Genomic DNA, 24,292 nt, shown 5'->3' on the forward strand with positions numbered 1-24,292 from the left:
ACTATCCATAGCAATATTATCATCATCATCACTAATCTCACTGTTACTATCAATATCAGCATTCATACCAAGAACATCATCATCACCGTTATCATCAACGGCATAAGCCCCATCATCATCATCATCATCATTACCATCACCATTAATGATATGCATAGCCATCATCATCATCATCACCAATATTGATACAAACAGAAGAAGATGAGGAGTGAGATGAGGAGACGAGTAGGAGAAGATGAGGAGTGAGATGAGGAGACGAGTAGAAGAAGATGAGGAGTGAGATGAGGAGACAAGGAGAAGAAGATGAGGAGTGAGATGAGACAAGTAGAAGAAGATGAGGAGTGAGATGAGGAGACAAGTAGAAGAAGATGAGGAGTGAGATAAGGAGACAAGTAGAAGACGATGAGGAGTGAGATAAGGAGACAAGTAGAAGAAGATGAGGAGTGAGATGAGACAAGTAGAAGAAGATGAGGAGTGAGATGAGACAAGTAGAAGAAGATGAGGAGTGAGATGAGGAGACAAGTAGAAGAAGATGAGGAGTGAGATAAGGAGACAAGTAGAAGAAGATGAGGAGTGAGATAAGGAGACAAGTAGAAGAAGATGAGGAATGAGATGAGACAAGTAGAAGAAGATAAGGAGTGAGATGAAGAGACAAGTATAAGAAGATTTTGAGTGAGAAGAAGCAACAAGTAGATGATAAAGAGTGAGATGAGGAGACAAGTAGAAGAAGATGAGGAGTGAGATGAGGAGACAAGGAGAAGATGAGGAGTGAGATGAGACAAGTAGAACAAGATGCGGAGTGAAATAAGGAGACAAGTAGAAGAAGATAAGGAGTGAGATGATGAGATAAATAGAAGATGTAGAAGATGTGGAATGAAGTGAGGAGGCAAGTAGAATAGGATAAGAAGTGAGATGAGGAGAAAAGTAGAAAAAGAAGAGGATTGAGACAAGGAGACAAGTAAAAAGATGCGGAGTAGGAGATGAAGAGACAAGTAGAAGAAGCTGAGGTGTGAGATGAAAAGACAAGAAGAAGAAGCTGAGGAGTGAGATGAGAAGAACAGTAGAAGAAGATAAGAAGTGAGATGAGGAGACAAGCAGAAGAAGATAAGGAGTGAGATGAGGAGACAAGCAGAAGATGAGGAGTGAGATAAGGAGATAAGTAGAAGAAGATGAGGAGTGAGATGAGGAGACAAGTAGAAGAAGATGAGGTGTGAGATGAGACAAGTAGAAGAAGATGAGGAGTGAGATAAGGAGACAAGTAGAAGAAGAAGATGAGGAGTGAGATGAGGAGACAAGTAGAAGAAGATGAGGAGTGAGATGAGGAGACAAGTAGAAGAAGATGAGGTGTGAGATGAGACAAGTAGAAGAAGATGAGGAGTGAGATAAGGAGACAAGTAGAAGAAGATGAGGAGTGAGATGAGACAAGTAGAAGAAGATGAGGAGTGAGATAAGGAGACAAGTAGAAGAAGATGAGGAGTGAGAAGAGGAGACAAGTAGAAGAAGATGAGGAGTGAGATGAGACAAGTAGAAGAAGATGAGGAGTGAGATAAGGAGACAAGTAGAAGAAGATGATGAGTGAGAAGAGGAGACAAGTAGAAGAAGATGAGGTGTGAGATGAGACAAGTAGAAGAAGATGAGGAGTGAGATAAGGAGACAAGTAGAAGAAGATGAGGAGTGAGAAGAGGAGATGAGTAGAAGAAGATACAGAGTGAGATGAGGAGACAAGCAGAAGAAGAGGAGTGAGATGAGGAGACAAGCAGAAGAAGAGGAATGAGATGAGGAGAAAAGTAGAAGTAGATGAGGCGTGAGATAAGGAGACAAGTAGAAGAAGATACAGAGTGAGATGAGGAGACGAGTAGAAGATGAGGAGACAAGTAGAAGATGAGAAATGAAATGAGGAGACAAGTAGAAGAAGATGAGTAGAAGATACAGAGTGAGATAAGGAGACAAGTAGAAGAAGATGAGGAGTGAGAAGAGGAGACGAGTAGAAGAAGATACAGAGTGAGATGAGGAGACAAGCAGAAGAAGAGGAGTGAGATGAGGAGACAAGCAGAAGAAGAGGAATGAGATGAGGAGAAAAGTAGAAGTAGATGAGGCGTGAGATAAGGAGACAAGTAGAAGACGATACAGGGTGAGATGAGGAGACGAGTAGAAGATGAGGAGACAAGTAGAAAGTGAGAAATGAAATGAGGAGACAAGTAGAAGAAGATGAGTAGAAGATACAGAGTGAGATGAGGAGACAAGTAGAAGATGATGAGGACTGAGATGAGTAGGCAAGTAGAAAAAGATGAGGAGTGAGATGAGACGAGTAAAAGAAGATGAGGAGACAAGTAGAAGAAGATAAGGAGTGAGATGAGGAGACAAGTAGAAGAAGATTAGGTCTGAGATGAGGAGACAAGTAGAAGAAGTTAATGAGTGAGATGAGACAAGCAGAACAAGATGCAGAGTGAGATTAGGAGACAAGTAGAACAAGATTTGGAGTGAGATGAGACAAGCAGAACAAGAGAGTGAGATGAGGAGACGAGTAGAAGAAGATGAGGAGACACGTAGAAGAAGATGAGGAATGAAATAAGGAGACAAGTAGAAGAAGATAAGGAGTGAGATGAGGCGACAAGCAGAAGAAGAGGAGAGAGATGAAGAGACAAGTAGAAGAAGAGTGAGATGAGGAGACAAGTAGAAGAAGACAAGGAGTGAGATGAGGAGACAAGTAGAAGAAGATGAGTGTGATGAGGAGACAAGTAGAAGAAGACAAGGAGTGAGATGATGAAACAAGTAGAAGAAGACAAGGAGTGAGATGAGGAGACAAGTAGAAGAAGATGAGTGAGATGAGGAGACAAGTAGAAGAAGACAAGGAGTGAGATGATGAAACAAGTAGAAGAAGACAAGGAGAGAGATGAGGAGACAAGTAGAAGAAGACAAGGAGTGAGATGATGAAACAAGTAGAAGAAGACAAGGAGGGAGATGAGTAGAATAAGATGCAGAGTAAGATGAGGAAACAAGTAGAAGAAGACAAGACACAAACTATAAGATAAACACAAAGGAAAAAAGTTTTATTCAAAACAGCAAATAGAGATCAAAGATGTAAAAACTTTCAAACACGACACACGGGCCCGCAATCTGATAAGAGCCCTGCCCCCCACACACATGAAATAAGAAGCTGGTGGTGTGATGTGAGGGGTGATGACGTGCCCCTTCTCCTCTTTGCCTGGAGACCCCTTCTATGGTCATTTTTGTTACCTTACTAAGTAGAACTCTTTAGGGGGTTCCAGACTTCTTTCTTGTGTGTGGAGGTGGGCTCCTTTTAGGGTGTACAGTCATGGCCAAAAGTTTTGAGAATGACACAAATATTATATTTTCACATGATCTGCTGGCCTCTGGGTTTTATGTGTGTTTGTCAGATGTTTTTATCACATACAGAAATATAATTGCAATCATATTATGAGTAACAAAAGGTTATATTGACAGTTAGAATGAGTTAATGCAGCAAGTCAATATTTGCAGTGTTGACCCTTCTTCTTCAGGACCTCAGCAATTCTCCCTGGCATGCTCATAATCAACTTCTGGATCAAATCCTGACTGATCGCAGTCCATTCTTGCAAAATCAATCCTTTTATTTTGTCTGAATTTGAAGGTTTTTGTTTGTCCACCCGTCTCTTGATGATTGACCACAAGTTCTCAATGGGATTAAGATCTGGGGAGTTTCCAGGCCATGGTCCCAAAATCTCTATGTTTTTCTCCCTGAGCCATTTAGTTATCACCTTTGCTTTATGGCAAAGTGCTCCATCATGTTGAAGAAGGCATTGTTGATCGCCAAACTGCTCTTGGACGGTTGGGAGAAGTTGCTCTTGGAGGACATTCTGGTACCATTCTTTATTCATGGCTGTGTTTTTAGGCAAGACTGAGAGAGAGCCCATTCCCTTGGCTGAGAAGCAACCCCACACATGAATGGTTTCAGGATGCTTGACAGTTGGCATGAGACAAGACTGGTGGTAGCGCTCACCTGGTCTTCTCCGAATAAGCCGTTTTCCAGATGTCCCAAACAATCGAAAAGGGGATTCATCAGAGAAAATGACTTTACCCCAGTCCTCAGCAGTCCACTTCCTGTACCTCTTGCAGAATATCAGTCTGTCCATGATGTTTTTTCTGGAGAGAAGTGGCTTCTTTGCTGCCCTCCTTGAGACTAGGCCTTGCTCCAAGAGTCTCCGCCTCACAGTGCGTGCAGATGCACTCACACCTGCCTGCTGCCATTCCTGAGCAAGCTCTGCACTGCTGGTAGCCCGATCCCACAGCTGAAACACTTTTAAGAGACGGTCCTGGCGCTTGCTGGTCTTTCTTGGGCGCCCTGGAGCCTTTTTGGCAACAAGGGAACCTCTCTCCTTGAAGTTCTTGATGATGCGATAGATTGTTGACTGAGGTGCAATCTTTCTAGCTGCGATACTCTTCCCTGTTAGGCCATTTCTGTGCAGTGCAATGTCGACTGCACGTGTTTCTTTAGAGATAACCATGGTTAACAGAAGAGAAACAATGATGCCAAGCACCAGCCTCCTTTTAAAGTGTCCAGTGGTGTCATTCTTACTTAGTCATGACAGATTGATCTCCAGCCCTGTCCTCATCAACACCCACACCTGTGTTAATGGAGCAATCACTGAAACGATGTTAGCTGGACCTATTAAGGCAGGGCTGCAATGATGTTGAAATGTGTTTTGGGGGATAAAGTTCATTTTCTAGGCAAATATTGACTTTGCAAGTAATTGCTGTTAAGCTGATCACTCTTTATAACATTCTGGAGTATATGCAAATTGCCATTAGAAAAAATGAAGCAGTAGACTTTGTAAAAATTAATATTTGTGTCATTCTCTAAACTTTTGGCCATGACTGTATTATTGGAACTTATGTTCTCTTTTTAATTGTTTATATGTTGATTTTAGTACATCTGATTACTTTTATATTTATCTGGTCCTTTGTGCAGCGTTTGTCCTTATCCAGCTCCTCCACTTCTCTCCTCTGTACATTGCACATGTGACGCTTCCCTTGTGATGGCATGTCAGCTATTTATGTTTAGCTTGTTGGTAATCAATATTACCATCATCATCAATCTCACCACCTGTCATCATCCCTAATATCGCCAACATCATCTCCATCAGTGTCACCATCAATATAATCATCACATGCTAACCTCCTCCTCCTCATCATCATCATCAGTCTCAGGACCTAGGTCATGATCCGAATCTCATCCCTATCTCCACCATCATCATCATCCTCACTCCTCCCTTTCATCACTTCTGGTTTCTGACCTTCCTTGCTCTCCAGTCACAGGTGATGTGAGACTTTCTGTCTTGCTTATTCCAGTGATGATCAGTGACATACCCCCAGACCCATATACAGCACCTCCGTCCTTCTTACCTGACTGCAGCTTCTCCAGGTTCTCCAGAGACTCTGAACGATGGAAAATGTAACACAAAACACAAGACGCCATCAGTCATCAGCGACATAAAGTGACAATAAACCACTATCTACAATGTACCCACAATGTGACCAGAGGTCCCCCCCCATGTCAGTAGACCCCCTGCTAGAGATGCAGAACCACAGTTGGGGGCTCCATTAAGCCCAGGACAGGGGTCCGCGGTGTGAATGTGAGATGGTCACGCTCTTACCTAGCTGCGATTGTTGATCTGAAAAGTCCATGTCTGTAACAAAGAGAAAACAATCGTCATCACAGAAGGGAATCTAGGAGACGGCGCCGGCGACCACTCTGCTACCCCAGGGCCACATTGCCCCATGTGAGGGGTCACAATAGGCACAAATGTCTTTTCAGAGATTTTATATTTCTAGAAGGAATGATGCTTTCATAGTATTATTGCATGTGATAAGCAAAGTGAGCACTAGATGGCGAAAGTGATGCGCACATTTCTATGGATGGACTGCAGGAAAAATAATGAGCGATTATCCGGATCACATAGACATTGAGACTTCACCAAACGGCGGTGATAAAAGTACACTCCCAAAATCCCTTTAAGTAAGGGAAAAATCACCAGGTAATTATTTCAGTTTGTCTGATGGTCTTTTTTTTTGAAAGTCAAGATAATTCAAAGAAAGAGGGTGAAAATGACAATTGGTGTTTGGCCGTCCTCCCCTAGGATGAATGATCTTGTGCCATCAGCCAGCACCAGCTATGGGGCCCCATATTGATGTGCCGTGGACCAGTCTCTGCTCTACAAACTCCCCATGATGAGAGAACAGATTAAAGAACGGAAACAATAAAATATTCCATTCATTGCTTTTCTTAAAGGACTACAATTTCCTTTTTTAGTACCTGTAGACTGACACCCAGTGGTCAACAAATTAATAAACTCTGGAAAAGTTTAGGGTGGATGGGCGGCAAGAAAAGTTTTAATGTGGATTTTTAAAATAAAAAACATCACGGAAGATACTCGAAATCAAGACAGGATCTTATCATGTGTCTCTGTATACAGGGAGCTCCCCGTAGTGGTGGCTGCAGACAGAATCTTATCATGTGTCTCTGTATACAGGGAGCTCCCCCTAGTGGTGGCTGCAGACAGAATCTTATCATGTATCTCTGTATACAGGGAGCTCCCCCTAGTGGTGGCCGCAGACAGGATCTTATCATGTATCTCTGTATACAGGGAGCTCCCCCTAGTGGTGGTTGCAGACATGATCTTATTATGTATCTCTGTATACAGGGAGCTCCCCCTAGTGGTGGCTGCAGACAGGATCTTATCATGTATCTCTGTATACAGGGAGCTCCCCCTAGTGGAGGCTGCAGACAGGATCTTATCATGTATCTCTGTATACAGGGAGCTCCCCCTAGTGGTGGCTGCAGCCAGGATCTTATCATGTTTCTCTGTATACAGGGAGCTCCCCCTAGTGGAGGCTGCAGACAGGATCTTACCATGTATCTCTGTATACAGGGGGCTCCTCCTAGTGGTGACTGCAGACAGGATCTTATGTATCTCTGTATACAGGGAGCTCCCCCTAGTGGTGGCTGCAGACAGGATCTTATCATGTGTCTCTGTATACAGGGAACTCCCTCTAGTGGTGGCTGCAGACAGGATCTTATCATGTATCTCTGTATACAGGGAGCTCCCCCTAGTGGTGGCTGCAGACAGGACTTTATCACTGCATCTCTGTATACAGGGAGCTCCTGCTAGTGGTGGCTGCAGACAGGATCTTATTATGTATCTCTGTATACAGGGAGCTCCCCCTAGTGGTGGCTGCAGACAGGATCTTATCATGTATCTCTGTATACAGGGAGCTCCCCCTAGTGGTGGCTGCAGTCAGGATCTTATGTATCTGTATACAGGGAGCTTCCCCTGGTGGTGGCTGCAAACAGGATCTTATCATGTATCTCTGTATCCGCTGCGGATTCCGCACAAAGAAGTGACATGGATTTGAAACCGCAGCAAATCCTTGCGGAAAAATCTGCAGCATGTGCACAGCGGTTTTCATTTTCCATTGCTTTTAATGGTACTGTACAACGCAGCAGAAACTGCAGCGGATCCGCAGCAGAATCTGCAGCGTGTGCACATAGCCTAAAACAGTATGCCTTTTGTTCAAGCATCAATGGTTTATGGAAAAAATAAACCGAATTGACTCGTTTTAACCCTGCGTGCGCCAGTGTCTCCAAGACCTGCAAAGTGAGTAATCCCCGTCCACAGACAGTGTGGAACGTTACATCCTCTATAAATAATTCACATCAGTCGACTTATTGGTTGAAAAACACAAGTGATTGCAGCAAATATTTTTTACCACTAGATGCTGCTGTAGAGTAATTAAATAACATATAGCTTAATAGCGCGCCATGTGGTCAGATTTGGCATTGCATGCGAAATGAGTTATTGCTGTTAATGCGAAGAGTTATAAAATATAAAGTGACAGACGCTTTATACTACATATCATAGATGAATAAAAACTCCATATTTCTGCTCTATGGATTTTTCTATCGCCGACTTTCTCCCTCTTTTCTGCCATCACTCTGTCAGCAGCGCCGCGCTCTTCTTCACGCTGACACACTCCAGCTCTAATTAGACAATTAATTTCACCATTAGCCTGAATTTTAAATGCAAGAAAAGACGCTGGGATGAAATGTTTCTTCTAATCGTCTCGATGTAACATTTCTCTGTAATTTAAAGAAGGAGGAAACTCGGGAACCATAAAAGTAAAAATATTTTTTGTTGCATTTTGTTCGTCTGTTTAATATAAACATTAAGAATTATTTTAAAACAAGATTATTCAAAAGAGTTATTTAAAAAAAAAAAAATGATATGAGATAAGAAAAAGATGGCGCCGCCCGCTCTCGCCTATTGTTCTCTTTAAATGTTACGATCATGGTGTATATAACATACAGGGAATAGAAAAAGTCTTCACTCCCCTGGCGAAATGTCATGTAAAAATAATCTGCCAAGAAGAATAATTTCAGAACTTTTTCTACCTTTAATTTCACCCATAATCTGTACAATCCATTGAGAAGAATCTGAAATTATTTTTAGGGGGAAAATAAAAATAAAACCAAAGTAATGGGGTTGCATAAGTTTAAACGCCCGCTTATAATTGGGGCTGTGGTTGAGTTTAGAATTAGTCAATCTCATTACCCTTATGTCACATAGTAGTCAGAGCACAATAATTCTGATTCTCCCCATAGAAAGTGTCGCTGCTCTAGGAGGATGTTCCTGACATTTCCTGGTCTGTAAACAGCTGACAACACAGCAAAGGATCTCACTGTGGAAAGATAAAATTCAGGAGAAGGGGCAAAAACTTTTCCCAGGCAATAGATCTACCAGGGAACACGTCATCGAGAAAGGGCTTATATTTGGCGCAATGTAATCCTAGAACTGGACATCCCTCCAAATTGATAAATGGACAAGAAGAAAACTGGTCCTGAAGGCTGCCAAGAGCCGACAGGAACATCAAAGGAGCTGCAGGAATTTCTGGCGAGTCCTGGCTGTGTGCTGCATGTGACATCAACCTCCAGTATTCTTTATATGTCCCATCAATGGGATCGGGGGGGGGGGGGAGAGAAACATTTTCTTACAGTGAAATACCTTTATATCTAGCTTTAGATAATAATTCTAGCGAATGGAGTCTGAGGTCGTTTAAAATGCACCTCCGTGCTCACCAGAGATTCGGATTGTTTCTCCTCCATGATTTACACTGAATCACTGCTCAGTTTTATAGAAGACTCCAGGATAGCTGAGCTGAGGTAATAGCCACTGCTTGTTTTATCCAAGTGTTAGACTGCTGCTCTCCTCCATCCTTTACACTGCAGCTTTGAACGTGGACTTAAGCCCCTGCAAGGTTCGTGACGACTCAGGATTAAAAATATTTGATGGATAAATGAGTCAATTGTGATTCCTGTGGAAGTTGTAGTAGTGGCCGCATTGGAACAAACACAACTCTGCTACATCTGACTATACTTTTGGGATGTTTCCTATGGGGGGCCGCCTGAGGGTCTTGTATCTGCTATGATGTCTTTGCACAGTAATGGATTTTAGATTCTCTTGCCGCAGTGATTATCGCAGTAATGTGTCGGTATGCCGCCATATTTCACAGTGTCTGCTCACAATATAACAGAACTTCCCCTCCGGCTGTTGTGGGGATTCTCAGGACGGGGAGATGATAAGCCTCTTCCCACATTCTGCTTCTAAATAATAAATGTTCTGTATATTATTTGTCTAAACATGGCTGCTACAAGAGAGCAAACGACGCTGCCGTCCAGCCGCTGCCTGCGGGGAAACGAAGAACTAGCTCATTTCATAATATGTGAATCTAAGGAGCGAGGAGCAGAAAGCTCGCTTCTCACTCCGGGATCATCGCTTCCCTGGATCTCAGAGACAACGGGGCAAAAACTCACTGAAACTTACTATAACAGAGAATATTAATAAAAGAAATCCTCCTCTATTAGCCCAAGTAGTTAGAAAGAGCATCTCTCTCTGGAGGACTTATCAGGTTTACGTCTTAAGTCAATAACCCATTGATTTCAATAGGTAGGGTGTAATACTCCATTCCGCCTGCGGAGGCGCTGTAGGAAATGCAAACGTTTCATGCAAATTTAGGTTTCCCAATTCTCGGATACTTGGAAATCAGTTTATCACAGGAGAGTGGGGACTTTTATAACAAAAGGGAATTGTAAAAGCAGAAACCCTATTTAAAAATGTATTAATTTGCATGTGGTTAGTTCCCACTAGTGGTGGCAGCATTAATCCATGTGAAGCAAGGTCTTCCTAATGATGGCTGTAAAAGGCATTATGGAGTGAGCTTCCTCTAGTGGTGTCTCTATAAATCTGTATACAGTGAGCTCCCCCTAGTGGTGACTGTATAAATCTGTATGTAGTGAGCTCCTCCTAGTGATGACTGTATAAATCTGTATGTAGTGAGTTCCCCCTAGTGGTGTCTGTATGTAGTGAACTCCTTCTAGTGGTAACTGTATAAATCTGTATGAAGTGATAACCTCCTAGTGGTAACTGTATAAATCTGTAGTGAGCTCCCTCTAGTGATGACTGTATAAATCTGTATGTAGTGAGCTCCCCCTAGTGGTGGCTGTATAAATCTGTATGTAGTGAGCTCCCTCTAGTGGTGATTGTATAAATCTATATGTAGTGAGCTCCGCCTAGTAGTTGCTGTATAAATCTATATGTAGTGAGCTCCCCCTAGTAGTGGCTGTATAAATCTATATGTAGTGAGCTCCCCCTAGCAGTGGCTGTATAAATCTGTATGTAGTGAGCTCCCCCTAGTGGTGACCGTATAAATCTGTATGTAGTGAGCTCCCCCTAGTGGTGACTGTATAAATCTGTATGTTGTGAGCTCCCCCTAGTGGTGACTGTATAAATCTGTATGTAATGAGCTCCCTCTAGTAGTGGCTGTATAAATCTGTATGTAGTGAGCTCCCCCTAGTGGTGACTGTATAAATCTGTATGTAATGAGCTCCCTCTAGTAGTGGCTGTATAAATCTGTATGTAGTGAGCTCCCCCTAGTGGTGGCTGTATAAATCTGTATGTAGTGAGCTCCCCCTAGTGGTGGCTGTATAAATCTGTATGTAGTGAGCTCCTCCTAGTGATGGCTTTATAAATCTGTATGTAGTGAGCTCCTCCTAGTGATGGCTTTATAAATCTGTATGTAGTGAGCTCCACCTAGTGGTGACGGTATAAATCTGTATGTAATGAGCTCCCTCTAGTAGTGGCTGTATAAATCTGTATGTTTTGAGCTCCCCCTAGTGGTGACTGTATAAATCTGTATGTTTTGAGCTCCCCCTAGTGGTGGCTGTATAAATCTGTATGTAGTGAGCTCCCCCTAGTGGTGATTGTATAAATCTATATGTAGTGAGCTCCGCCTAGTAGTGGCTGTATAAATCTATATGTAGTGAGCTCCCCCTAGTAGTGGCTGTATAAATCTATATGTAGTGAGCTCCCCCTAGTAGTGGCTGTATAAATCTATATGTAGTGAGCTCCCCCTAGTAGTGGCTGTATAAATCTGTATGTAGTGAGCTCCCCCTAGTGGTGACCGTATAAATCTGTATGTAGTGAGCTCCCCCTAGTGGTGACTGTGTAAATCTGTATGTTGTGAGCTCCCCCTAGTGGTGACTGTATAAATCTGTATGTAATGAGCTCCCTCTAGTAGTGGCTGTATAAATCTGTATGTAGTGAGCTCCCCCTAGTGGTGGCTGTATAAATCTGTATGTAGTGAGCTCCCCCTAGTGGTGGCTGTATAAATCTGTATGTAGTGAGCTCCTCCTAGTGATGGCTTTATAAATCTGTATGTAGTGAGCTCCTCCTAGTGATGGCTTTATAAATCTGTATGTAGTGAGCTCCTCCTAGTGGTGACGGTATAAATCTGTATGTAATGAGCTCCCTCTAGTAGTGGCTGTATAAATCTGTATGTTTTGAGCTCCCCCTAGTGGTGACTGTATAAATCTGTATGTTTTGAGCTCCCCCTAGTGGTGACTGTATAAATCTGTATGTAGTAAACTCCCCCTAGTGGTGACTGTATAAATCTGTATGTAATGAGCTCCCTCTAGTAGTGGCTGTATAAATATGTATGTAGTGAGCTCCTCCTAGTGGTGACTGTATAAATCTGTATGTAGTGAGCTCCCCCTAGAGGTGACTGTATAAATCTGTATGTAGTGATCTCCTCCTAGTGGTAACTGTATAAATCTGTATGTAGTGAGCTCCCTCTAGTGGTGGCTGTATAAATTTGTATGTAGTGAGCTCCTCCTAGTGGTGGCTGTATAAATCTGTATGTAGTGAGCTCCCCCTAGTGGTAACTGAATAAATCTGTATGTAGTGAGCTCCCCCTAGTGGTGGCTGTATAAATCTGTATGTAGTAAGCTTCCTCTAGTGGTGACTGTATAAATCTGTATATAGTGAGCTCCCCCTAGTGGTAACTGTATAAATCTGTATGTAGTGAGCTCCCCCTAGTGGTGGCTGTATAAATCTGTATGTAGTGAGCTCCCCCTAGTGGTGGCTGTATAAATCTGTATGTAGTGAGCTCCCTATAGTGGTGACTGAATAAATCTGTATGTAGTGAGCTCCCCCTAGTGGTAACTGTATAAATCTGTATGTAGTGAGCTCCCCCTAGTGGTGGCTGTATAAATCTGTATGTAGTAAGCTTCCTCTAGTGGTGACTGTATAAATCTGTATATAGTGAGCTCCCCCTAGTGGTAACTGTATAAATCTGTATGTAGTGAGCTCCCCCTAGTGGTGGCTGTATAAATCTGTATGTAGTGAGCTCCCCCTAGTGGTGGCTGTATAAATATGTATGTAGTGAGCTCCTCCTAGTGGTGGCTGTACAAATCTGTATGTAGTGAGCTCCCTCTAGTGGTAACTGTATATATTTGTATGTAGTGAGCTCCCTCTAGTGATGACTGTATAAATCTGTATGTAATGAGCTCCTCCTAGTGGTGGCTGTATAAATCTTTATGTAGTGAGCTCCCCCTAGTGGTGGCTGTATAAATCTGTATGTAGTGAGCTCCCCCTAGTGGTGACTGTATAAATCTGTATGTTTTGAGCTCCCCCTAGTGGTGACTGTATAAATCTGTATGTAGTGAGCTCCCCCTAGTGATGGCTTTATAAATCTGTATGTAGAGAGCTCCTCCTAGTGGTGACTGTATAAATCTGTATGTAATGAGCTCCCTCTAGTAGTGGCTGTATAAATCTGTATGTAGTGAGCTCGTCCTAGTGGTGGCTGTATAAATCTGTATTTAATGAGCTCCCTCTAGTAGTGGCTGTATAAATCTGTATGCAGTGAGCTCATCCTAGTGGTGACTGTATAAATCTGCATGTAGTGAGCTCCCTCTAGTGGTGGATGTATATATCTGTATGGAGTGAGCTCCTCCTAGTGGTGACTGTATAAATCTGTATGTAATGAGCTCCCTCTCATGGTGGCTTTAGAAATCTATACGTAGTGAGCTCCCTCTAGTGGTGGCTGTATAAATCTATACGTAGTGAGCTCCCTCTAGTGGTGGCTGTATAAATCTATACGTAGTGAGCTCCCTCTACTGGTGGCTGTATAAATCTATACGTAGTGAGCTCCCTCTATTGGTGGCTGTATAAATCTATATGTAGTGAGCTCCCTCTAGTGGTGGCTGTATAAATCTGTATATAGTGAGCTCCCTTTAGTGGTGGCTGTATAAATCTGTATGTAGTGGGCTCCTCCTAGTGATGACTGTATAAATCTGTATGTAGTGAGCTCCCCCTAGTGGTAACTGTATAAATCTGCATGTAGTGAGCTCCCCCTAGTGGTGGCTGTATAAATCTGCATGTAGTGAGCTCCCCCTAGTGGTGACTGTATAAATCTGTATGTAGTAAGCTTCCTCTAGTGGTGACTGTATAAATCTGTATGTAGTGAGCTCCTCCTAGTGGTGGCTGTATAAATCTGTATGTAGTGAGCTCCCCCTAGTGGTGACTGTATAAATCTGTATGGAGTGAGCTCCCTCTAGTGGTGACTGTATAAATCTGTATGCCATGAGCTCCCTCTAGTGGTGACTGTATAAATCTGTATGCCGTGAGCTCCCTCTAGTGGTGACTGTATAAATCTGTATGCCGTGAGCTCCCTCTAGTGGTGACTGTATAAATCTGTATGCCGTGAGCTCCCTCTAGTGGTGACTGTATAAATCTGTATGTAGTGAGCTCCCTCTAGTGATGACTGTATAAATCTGTATGTAGTGAGCTCCTCCTATTGGTGGCTGTATAAATCTGTATGTAGTGAGCTCCCTCTAGTGGTGATTGTATAAATCTGTATGTAGTGAGCTCCCCCTAGTAGTGGCTGTATAAATCTGTATGTAGTGAGCTCCCCCTAGTGGTGACTGTATAAATCTGTATGTTTTGAGCTCCCCCTAGTGGTGACTGTATAAATCTGTATGTAATGAGCTCCCCCTAGTGGTGACTGTATAAATCTGTATGTAATGAGCTCCCTCTAGTAGTGGCTGTATAAATCTGTATGTAATGAGCTCCCCCTAGTGGTGGCTGTATAAATCTGTATGGAGTGAGCTCCTCCTAGTGGTGACTGTATAAATCTGTATGTAGTGAGCTCCCTCTAATAGTGGCTGTATAAATCTGTATGTAATGAGCTCCCTCTAGTGGTGGCTGTATAAATCTGTATGTAATGAGCTCCCTCTAGTGGTGGCTGTATAAATCTGAATGTAGTGAGCTCCCCCTAGTGGTGACTGTATAAATCTGTATGTTTTGAGCTCTCTCAGGCTCTAGAGTTTGCTGCAGTGGGGAGTAGAATGCCCATTCCAGACTTTGGAGCTCTGGAAATCACTGTCACATCTCACATACTCACTAATTGACATGACAAAGCCAGTAATGCTTAATTTGAAAACATTTCCATTATTATTTTTAATGTATTTTTTTGTGCTTTAGAATTATTCCAACTGAATCTTTCCATAAATATTCTCATCATCCTCCCATTTGCACATATATTTAGTAAACTGGTGAAATTACACAAACACAACAGCTCTTCAAGCAGCACTTCCCAGTGTATAGCCACTAGAGGGCAGTAGTAGGACTCCGAGAAAATCAGTTCTGGTCCAGGACCAATTTACGTCAGCATGACTCACGCTTGTGTCACTGCTTTTAAATTGCTGGGTGTCATTTATCTACCTAAATTCATCACACGCAGAACCAGATTCTAATACAACATGCAGCCCACATAATATACACTGAATCACATCTGTTCTCATGTTTTTATCAAGTTTTATATTCTAGATTTTAACTTGTTTGTTGCCTTATATGAAAGCACGACAGATCACTAATTCTGATACAGGAGAACAGTGCGATATCCTCACAACCCAGCAGACGGCGCTATCATAACTATTGCCGTAGTTAAAATATTGTCAGTGTAAGTCCTACTGAACCGAGTATTCCATATTTTGAAAAATTGGAACTGGATCCAAAGCAGATTACTGCACAAATATTCTGCTAATTCCATTTGGGATCTGAATTTTACATGCATACAACTCCTGACTCTACAAGTACACAGTACAACATAGGTGTGATTGAACAATATGTGAAATACAAGGGACAATTTGTATATACTTAGCTCCCTCTAGTGGTAACCATATCAATCTGTGTGTAGCACACTCACTCTAGTGACGGCTGTATAAATCTGTATGTAGTGAGCTCCCTCTAGTGGTGGCTGTATAAATCTATACGTAGTGAGCTCCCTCTAGTGGTGGCTGTATAAATCTATACGTAGTGAGCTCCCTCTAGTGGTGGCTGTATAAATCTATATGTAGTGAGCTCCCTCTAGTGGTGGCTGTATAAATCTGTATATAGTGAGCTCCCTCTAGTGGTGGCTGTATATATCTGTATATAGTGAGCTCCCTCTAGTGGTGGCTGTATAAATCTGTATATAGTGAGCTCCCTCTAGTGGTGGCTGTATAAATATGTATATAGTGAGCTCCCCCTAATGGTGACTGTATAAATCTGTATATAGTGGGCTCCCCCTAGTGGTGGCTGTATAAATCTGTATGTAGTGAGCTCCCTCTAGTGGTGACTGTATAAATCTGTACGTAGTGAGCTCCCCCTAGTGGTGACCGTACAAATCTGTACGTAGTGAGCTCCCTCTAGTGGTGGCTGTATAAAACTGTATGTAGCGAGCTCCACCTCCTGGTGACTATATAAGTTTGTATGTAGTAAACTCCCTCTACTGGTGGATGTATATAATCTAATATAGTTACGCACACACTACCTCACTTTAGTGAATGCCTCTTACTAGTCAACATTTTCTTTTTATGCACAAATTGGCAACCCTGACTGACCACTAGGGGGAGACCTTTGCTAATGAATGCATATAGTTCCCATGGAATCTTATATTGCACTTTTGCTGTATACTTTGAGATCTGCTGCTGTCGGGTGCACATCAAACATTAATGTCTGTTTTCACTGCTGGTCTAGAGTTGTATTCATGAATCAATGCTCTATTAGTCTTTTCCACATGGATAATTTTACAGAGATCACAATTGGGGGATAACACAGAAAAAGGAGACTGTACCTGACAGCCGAGCCTGCGGACCGTCCTCAGGAGCAATGCTGGCCGTGATTTAAAAAAAAATCTGGAATTTAGTCACAGCTGTGACATCTCTCCTAGGTCGCCTCACCTAGGAGAAATGCCACAGCTGAAGATAAAATGCAGATTTTTTTTTCTGTAATAGGGAATTAGATCAGTTCTGTCACCGCCGCTACCTGATTATTGCATCCTAATTAGACAAACAGCAGAAGATACAAAAATAAGACTCGTTCTGTAGTCACAGCAACCGGGAAGCAGGCGGCGCGGGTACGGGCGATGCCAGATCATGCCGCCTGCTCAGCTCTGTCTAATCTATCACCGGCTGATCAAATGTGCAGCTGCACTAGGACCCTGGAGGCAACGGATTTAGGCTTCATTTCAAGGGATACTTATCCCCAATCCACAGCCCCTTTCCATATGCCTTTATCAACCACGGAGGAGGCTACTGTAAACACCATTTCAATTTTATGTTCAAAATCCTTTGCAAAATAAGTTGATAATTGTTTTTCATAGGTATGAGAAATCTGTTTTTCTGATACAGAATCCACAGCAAATATTTGGTTTGACTACAGCCACCACTAGGGGGGAGCTCCCTGTATACAGAGATACATGATAAGATCCTGTCTGCAGCCGCCACCACTAGGGGGAGCTCCCTGTATACAGAGATACAAGACAATATCCTGTCTGCAGTCACCACTAGGGGGAGCTACCTGTATACAGAGATACATGATAAGATCCTGTCTGCAGTCACCACTAGAGGGAGCGCCCTGTATACACAGATACATGATAAGATCCTGTCTGCAGCCACCACTAGGGAGAGCTTCCTGTATACAGAGATACATGATAAGATCCTGTCTGCAGCCACCACTAGGGGGAGCTCCCTGTATAGAGAGATACATGATAAGATCCTGTCTGCAGTCACCACTAGGGGGAGTTCCCTGTATACAGTGATACATGATAAGATCCTGTCTGCAGCCACAACTAGGGGGAGCTTCCTGTATACACAGATATATGATAAGATCCTGTCTGCAGCCACCACTAGGGGGAGCTCCCTGTATACAGAGATACATGATAAGATCCTGTCTGCAGCTACCACTAGGGGGAGCTCCCTGTATACAGAGATACATGATAAGATCCTGTCTGCAGCCACCACTAGGGGGAGCTCCCTGTATAAAGAGATACATGATACTATTCTGTCTGCAGCCACCACTAGGGGGAGCTCCCTGTATACAGAGATACAAGATAATATCCTGTCTGCAGTCACCACTAGGGGGAGCTCCCTGTATACAGAGATACATGATAAGATCATGTCTGCAGTCACCACTAGAGGGAGCGCCCTGTATACACAGATACATGATAAGATCCTGTCTGCTGCCACCACTAGGGGGAGCTCCCTGTATACAGAGATACATGATAAGATCCTGTCTGCAGCCACCACTAGGGGGAGCTCCCTGTATAAAGAGATACATGATACTATTCTGTCTGCAGCCACCACTAGGGGGAGCTCCCTGTATACAGAGATACAAGATAATATCCTGTCTGCAGTCACCACTAGGGGGAGCTCCCTGTATACAGAGATACATGATAAGATCATGTCTGCAGTCACCACTAGAGGGAGCGCCCTGTATACACAGATACATGATAAGATCCTGTCTGCTGCCACCACTAGGGGGAGCTCCCTGTATACAGAGATACATGATAAGATCCTGTCTGCAGCCACCACTAGGGAGAGCTCCCTGTATACAGAGATACATGATAAGATCCTGTCTGCAGCCACCACTAGGGGGAGCTCCCTGTATACAGAGATACATGATAAGATTCTGTCTGCAGCCACCACTAGGGGGAGCTCCCTGTATACAGAGATACATGATAAGATTCTGTCTGCAGCCACCACTAGGGGGAACTCCCTGTATACAGAGATACATGATAACATTTTGTCTGCAGCCACCACTGGGGGGAGCTCCCTGTATACAGAGATATGGGACGCCCTCACACCCAGGGCTGTGGGGTACTCGGTACCGGGCCCGATGAGCTTCAATGGGAGATGTCACAGCAACTGTGGCCCTGCCCGTGGCCCTGGGTGCCCATTATAAAAGGGGGTTGTTTCAGTGTGCTTGTGGTAGTAAAAGTTTATCAGTGATTCGTGACGCCACCTGTGGTGTTCGGCAATGAAGATGTAAGCTGACCCTGCAGACGGATCCTCTGGGACAGATAGTGTGGTGCAGCAATGATGTTATAGTCCTCCACAGGCAGGGCTGTTGTCCCAGGGCAGAGTAGGTATGGTGACACTTAGGTAGTGTAGTGTCAGGTGCAGAGGATGCAGCAGTGCCGGGCAGGTTGGCGCAGGAAAGATTGGAGGACACCAGGGCATGTAGTTCCAAAGCTTTACTCACAGTCTCTTGTACAAATAGGTGCCTGCCTCCGTGCCGTGTCCTCCGGGCCAGGGACTCAGTCAACCTCCAGGCCAGATGAAGTACTCCTTTCCAACACTCCGCCAACATATGTGCCTTTCTGAATGTCTCCTCTTATAGCGCCTTTAAGTGAAGTACTCCCAGTACTGAGTTACACTGGAGTTCCTCCTGTCCGATGTTCTTATGAACCCTACTTGTACGGCAGACAGCTGTAGCCTGCTTCGGGGACTCCTTGCTACCAAGTCCCGGCTCACTATCCAGTTGCTGTTGTGCCCTCAAGTCTTGTGTGGGAATAAAGTGGTCACTACTTCTATTCCTCCGGTGTCTGCTGCAGGACCATTAGTACCCATACAACCTCGGAGACCGGGCCCCAGCCTTGCGCATAGAACTTCTAGGAAGGGTTCTCTTCTAACCCACTTCCTCTTTTCCCTTTTACTCCTCACATTCCGTACTAATCTTTCCTTCTATGGAGAATCAGGCTTTCAGGCTTCGCTGCTCTTTCTATTCCTTTCCCGTGCGGGCAGACCCAGGTCACTGGGATCCGCTGCAGCACTTCCATCCATCTATCCCTCTCTCCAGGGATCTTCTTCTCTCTATCCAACTGACCTCTAATCCTAAACTCTTCCCGCTCCTTGTAATGTAAACTAACTCCACCCACCTCCCAGCACGTTTCGTGTTCCAAGCAGGGAGCCACCAATGGGAGCTTTGCTATACTCCAAGCAGGGAATCGCCGAAGGTGCTTTGCTACACTACTTTTTGGTGTGGGGGTGCAGGTGTTGGAGCGTGGTCAGGAGTCTCCACCTTACCTGGATGGTGGGATAGTACACCTCAGGAGGAGGTGCAGTACCTCTGTGGCGACTGAGCCTCAGAGGCGCCACAGATACATGATAAGATCCTGTCTGCAGCCACCACTAGGGGGAGCTCCCTGTATACAGAGATACATGATAAGATCCTGTCTGCAGCCATCACTAGGGGGAGCTCCCTGTATACAGAGATACATGATAAAATCCTATCTGCAGCCACCACTAGGGGGAGCTCCCTGTATACAGAGATACATGATAAAATCCTGTCTGCAGTCACCACTAAGGGGAGCTCGCTGTATACAGAGATACATGATAAGATCCTGTCTGCAGCCACCACTAGAGGGAGCTCCCTTTATAAAGAGATACATGATAAGATACTGTCTGCAGCCACCACTAGAGGGAGCTCCCTGTATAAAGAGATACATGATAAGATCCTGTCTGCAGCCACCACTGGGGGGAGCTCCCTGTATAGAGATACATGATAAGATCCTGTCTGCAGCCACCACTAGAGGGAGCTCCCTTTATAAAGAGATACATGATAAGATACTGTCTGCAGCCACCACTAGAGGGAGCTCCCTGTATAAAGAGATACATGATAAGATCCTGTCTGCAGCCACCACTAGGGGGAGCTTCCTGTATACAGAGATACATGATAAGATCCTGTCTGCAGCCTTCACCCAGCTTTCCTCGAAACTGACATAACTAACAAATGTACCGTAAGATGCAACATAACATTTGTAATATCAGATGATTCTTACCATCCTCAGATTCGATCATGCTGAACCAAGCTGGGCATCGGATAGAAGCAATCTTGCCAACCACTGCAGGCATCCAGCAGGTTATGTTATCCCACATTCCTGGGCATCCTAAAATGCAATAATATTGTATCTTATTTAATGACAGAGTGATTTGATCTTTTTTGCTTCAATATAATATGTTGAATAATAAAGCAACGAACAATAAACAATAAAAATGTTGCATGTGAATAAAATCCTAAAATGAATTGTATAATTTTCTTCTTTCACTCTAAATAGATCTATTTTGCATAGATTAATTTTTTTATCTACCCTTGCAACGATCACAGATTTTTTTCGTGGAGTTTACTGGTAGCATTGTAGTACCTTGTGGCCACCACTAGAGGGAGCTGAGTAGCTGAGTGCATACTGGTTTTCATTTTGAACTCAGTAATAACACAGGATGCACTGAGCTCCCCCTAGTGGTGGCAACAGGTAGAGAGAATTTTGTCATGTAACTTTATATTTATGAAGGCGATTAGTAAGCTCTGTACCACACTGCAATCAAGATATATTATTCGATTATTGAAAATAAAACCTATTAAACAGCATCATGAGATTATATAAACAGTATGAAAATAATAAGTACATTTCAGGGGAAGACTATACCTATACGTCTCCTGTTTTTCCCATGCCAACCCCTCTAGTTCTACACAGTTAAAAAAAAATACATGAAATTATCATGTACTATAATAAACCAAAAAAAAATATTTTAATAGTAAAAAAAAATTAGAACATAAATATATTAGTAAAAAAAAAGATGAAAATAAAAAAAGTATATAAATAAAAACAAAACGGATATATTGGCAAAAAAACTAATAAAAAATAGCAGCAGTAGTAGAAAAGATATAATTAAAATATCTAATAGAATTTCCTGCTAAACACTGTTCTCGTTAGCAGCGGCCGGTGCCGAAATCCTGCTGCAGGGAAGCTGCTAATGAGCTCGGCTATTTCCCAGGAAGGGGCGCTGCCGCAGAGAACACGGCGCCTTGTTTACTTATTTATTTCCACATTGCACTTCTCCGAAATATAGAATCTTCTGCAGCAAGTGGAAAGTTCACACTTCAGTACAGAGTGTAAATCATTCTCGCTTGGAGCGAAAAGAGGAAGGAGGGGAGGGAAGCGCCAGCAAGCTGCAGCATTGTAATGGCGGCTACTAGCACCGATACCGGGGCCAGGCAGCAGCTGGAGGTACCACAAGTCTCAGGTGGTCACAACCATACCCAAATTGGGATAAGGCACTCCCATAATCTTCAGTGTACAAGTAGAGTCCCAACCCAGTAACGCAATAAATACAGAACTTGGCGCTGGTGTGATTTACTGAACAAAAATCTAATCTCACAGAGTATGCACGACGTTTCGCTCTGTTGGACCTTCCTCAGGTGCACATATCTGTGCAGAATCCAACTTCAGGAGAAAGCAGCGCTGTGATATTGCGGATCCCTGCTGTTTAATGGCGTATTCATACACTTGTCAAATGTATCGGCTGTTTAGATACATCCTTAATGGGGATGTCCAGGACTAGAAAAACAAGGCTGCCGTGTTCCCAAAACAGTTACTAGGGGAACAGAATGTAAGAAATTAGAAGACAAAATGTATTACAAGGTTTCACTCATCTTGGAATCTAGAATAATTATGTCAGTAGGTGAAGAGGAGATGTGAATCCACTAGATCACTAGGCTTAAGACTACACTGGTGAGCGGAGCCAAAGGGTAACAGGTATGGATGTTCCCACAGAGTCATACGTCCAGAATAGTGTCCGACGGCAACCCCAGAGTCATATCTCCAGAATAGTGTCCGACAGCAACCCCAGAGTCATATCTCCAGAATACTGTCTGATGGCAACCCACAGAGTCATATCTCCAGAACAGTGTCCGATGGCAACCCACAGAGTCATATCTCCACAATAGTGTCCGATGGCAACCCACAGAGTCATATCTCCACAATAGTGTCTGATGGCAACCCACAGAGTCACATCTCCACAATAGTGTCCGATGGCAACCCACAGAGTCACATCTCCACAATAGTGTCCGATGGCAACCCACAGAGTCATATCTCCAGAATACTGTCTGATGGCAACCCACAGAGTCATATCTCCACAATAGTGTCCGATGGCAACCCACAGAGTCATATCTCCACAATAGTGTCCGATGGCAACCCACAGAGTCATATCTCCAGAATACTGTCTGATGGCAACCCACAGAGTCATATCTCCACAATAGTGTCCGATGGCAACCCACAGAGTCATATCTCCAGAATAGTGTCCGATGGCAACCCACAGTCATATCTCCACAATAGTGTCCGATGGCAACCCACAGAGTCAAATCTCCAGAATAGTGTCTGATGGCAACCCACAGAGTCATATCTCCAGAATACTGTCTGATGGCAACCCACAGAGTCAAATCTCCAGAATAGTGTCTGATGGCAACCCACAGAGTCAAATCTCCAGAATAGTGTCTGATGGCAACCCACAGAGTCATCTCCAGAATAGTGTCTGATGGCAACCCACAGAGTCATCTCCAGAATAGTGTCTGATGGCAACCCACAGAGTCATATCTCCAGAATACTGTCTGATGGCAACCCACAGAGTCATATCTCCACAATAGTGTCCGATGGCAACCCACAGAGTCATATCTCCACAATAGTGTCCGATGGCAACCCACAGAGTCATATCTCCAGAATACTGTCTGATGGCAACCCACAGAGTCATATCTCCACAATAGTGTCCGATGGCAACCCACAGTCATATCTCCACAATAGTGTCCGATGGCAACCCACAGAGTCAAATCTCCAGAATAGTGTCTGATGGCAACCCACAGAGTCATATCTCCAGAATACTGTCTGATGGCAACCCACAGAGTCAAATCTCCAGAATAGTGTCTGATGGCAACCCGCAGAGTCATATCTCCAGAATACTGTCTGATGGTAACCCACAGAGTCATATCTCCAGAATACTGTCTGATGGCAACCCACAGAGTCAAATCTCCAGAATAGTGTCTGATGGCAACCCACAGAGTCATCTCCAGAATAATGTCTGATGGCAACCCACAGAGTCATCTCCAGAATAGTGTCTGATGGCAACCCACAGAGTCATCTCCAGAATAGTGTCCGATGGCAACCCACAGAGTCATATCTCCAGAACAGTGTCCGATGGCACCCAAAGAGTCATATGTCCAGAATAGTGCTCGATGGCAACCCACAGAGTCATATGTCCACAATAGTGTCCGATGGCAACCCACAGAGTCATATCTCCAGAATAGTGCTCGATGGCAACCCACAGAGTCAAATCTTCAGAATAGTGTCCGATGGCAACCCACAGAGTCAAATCTCCAGAATACTGTCTGATGGCAACCCACAGAGTCAAATCTCCAGAATAGTGCCTGATGGCAACCCGCAGAGTCATATCTCCAGAATACTGTCTGATTGCAACCCACAGAGTCATATCTCCAGAATACTGTCTGATGGCAAGCCACAGAGTCAAATCTCGAGAATAGTGTCTGATGGCAACCCACAGAGTCATAACTCCAGAATAGTGTCTGATGGCAACCCACAGAGTCATCTCCAGAATAGTGTCTGATGGCAACCCACAGAGTCATCTCCAGAATAGTGTCTGATGGCAACCCACAGAGTCATATCTCCAGAACAGTGTCCGATGGCACCCACAGAGTCATATGTCCAGAATAGTGCTCGATGGCAACCCACAGAGTCATATCTCCAGAATAGTGCTCGATGGCAGCCCACAGAGTCAAATCTTCAGAATAGT

The 24,292-nt window shown here is 43.8% G+C and overlaps 1 protein-coding gene across 2 annotated transcripts in view; it reads right to left on the reverse strand.

The window, feature by feature from the left end:
• ADCYAP1R1 (ADCYAP receptor type I) overlaps positions 1-24,292 on the reverse strand; it is a 357,068-nt gene that overhangs the window by 105,662 nt on the left and 227,114 nt on the right. For both annotated transcript variants that reach the window (XM_073582199.1, XM_073582200.1), the window contains exons 4-6: positions 20,494-20,601; positions 5,655-5,687; positions 5,404-5,436 (exon numbers count right to left, since the gene is read on the reverse strand). In XM_073582199.1, the coding sequence (XP_073438300.1) occupies positions 5,404-5,436; positions 5,655-5,687; positions 20,494-20,601 (174 nt within the window). The remainder of the gene's footprint in view (positions 1-5,403; positions 5,437-5,654; positions 5,688-20,493; positions 20,602-24,292) is intronic.

The sequence above is a fragment of the Dendrobates tinctorius genome, unplaced genomic scaffold, assembly GCF_039654945.1.
Source record: "Dendrobates tinctorius isolate UK_male_01 unplaced genomic scaffold, ASM3965494v1 ptg000070l, whole genome shotgun sequence".
Lineage (NCBI taxonomy): Eukaryota > Metazoa > Chordata > Amphibia > Anura > Dendrobatidae > Dendrobates > Dendrobates tinctorius.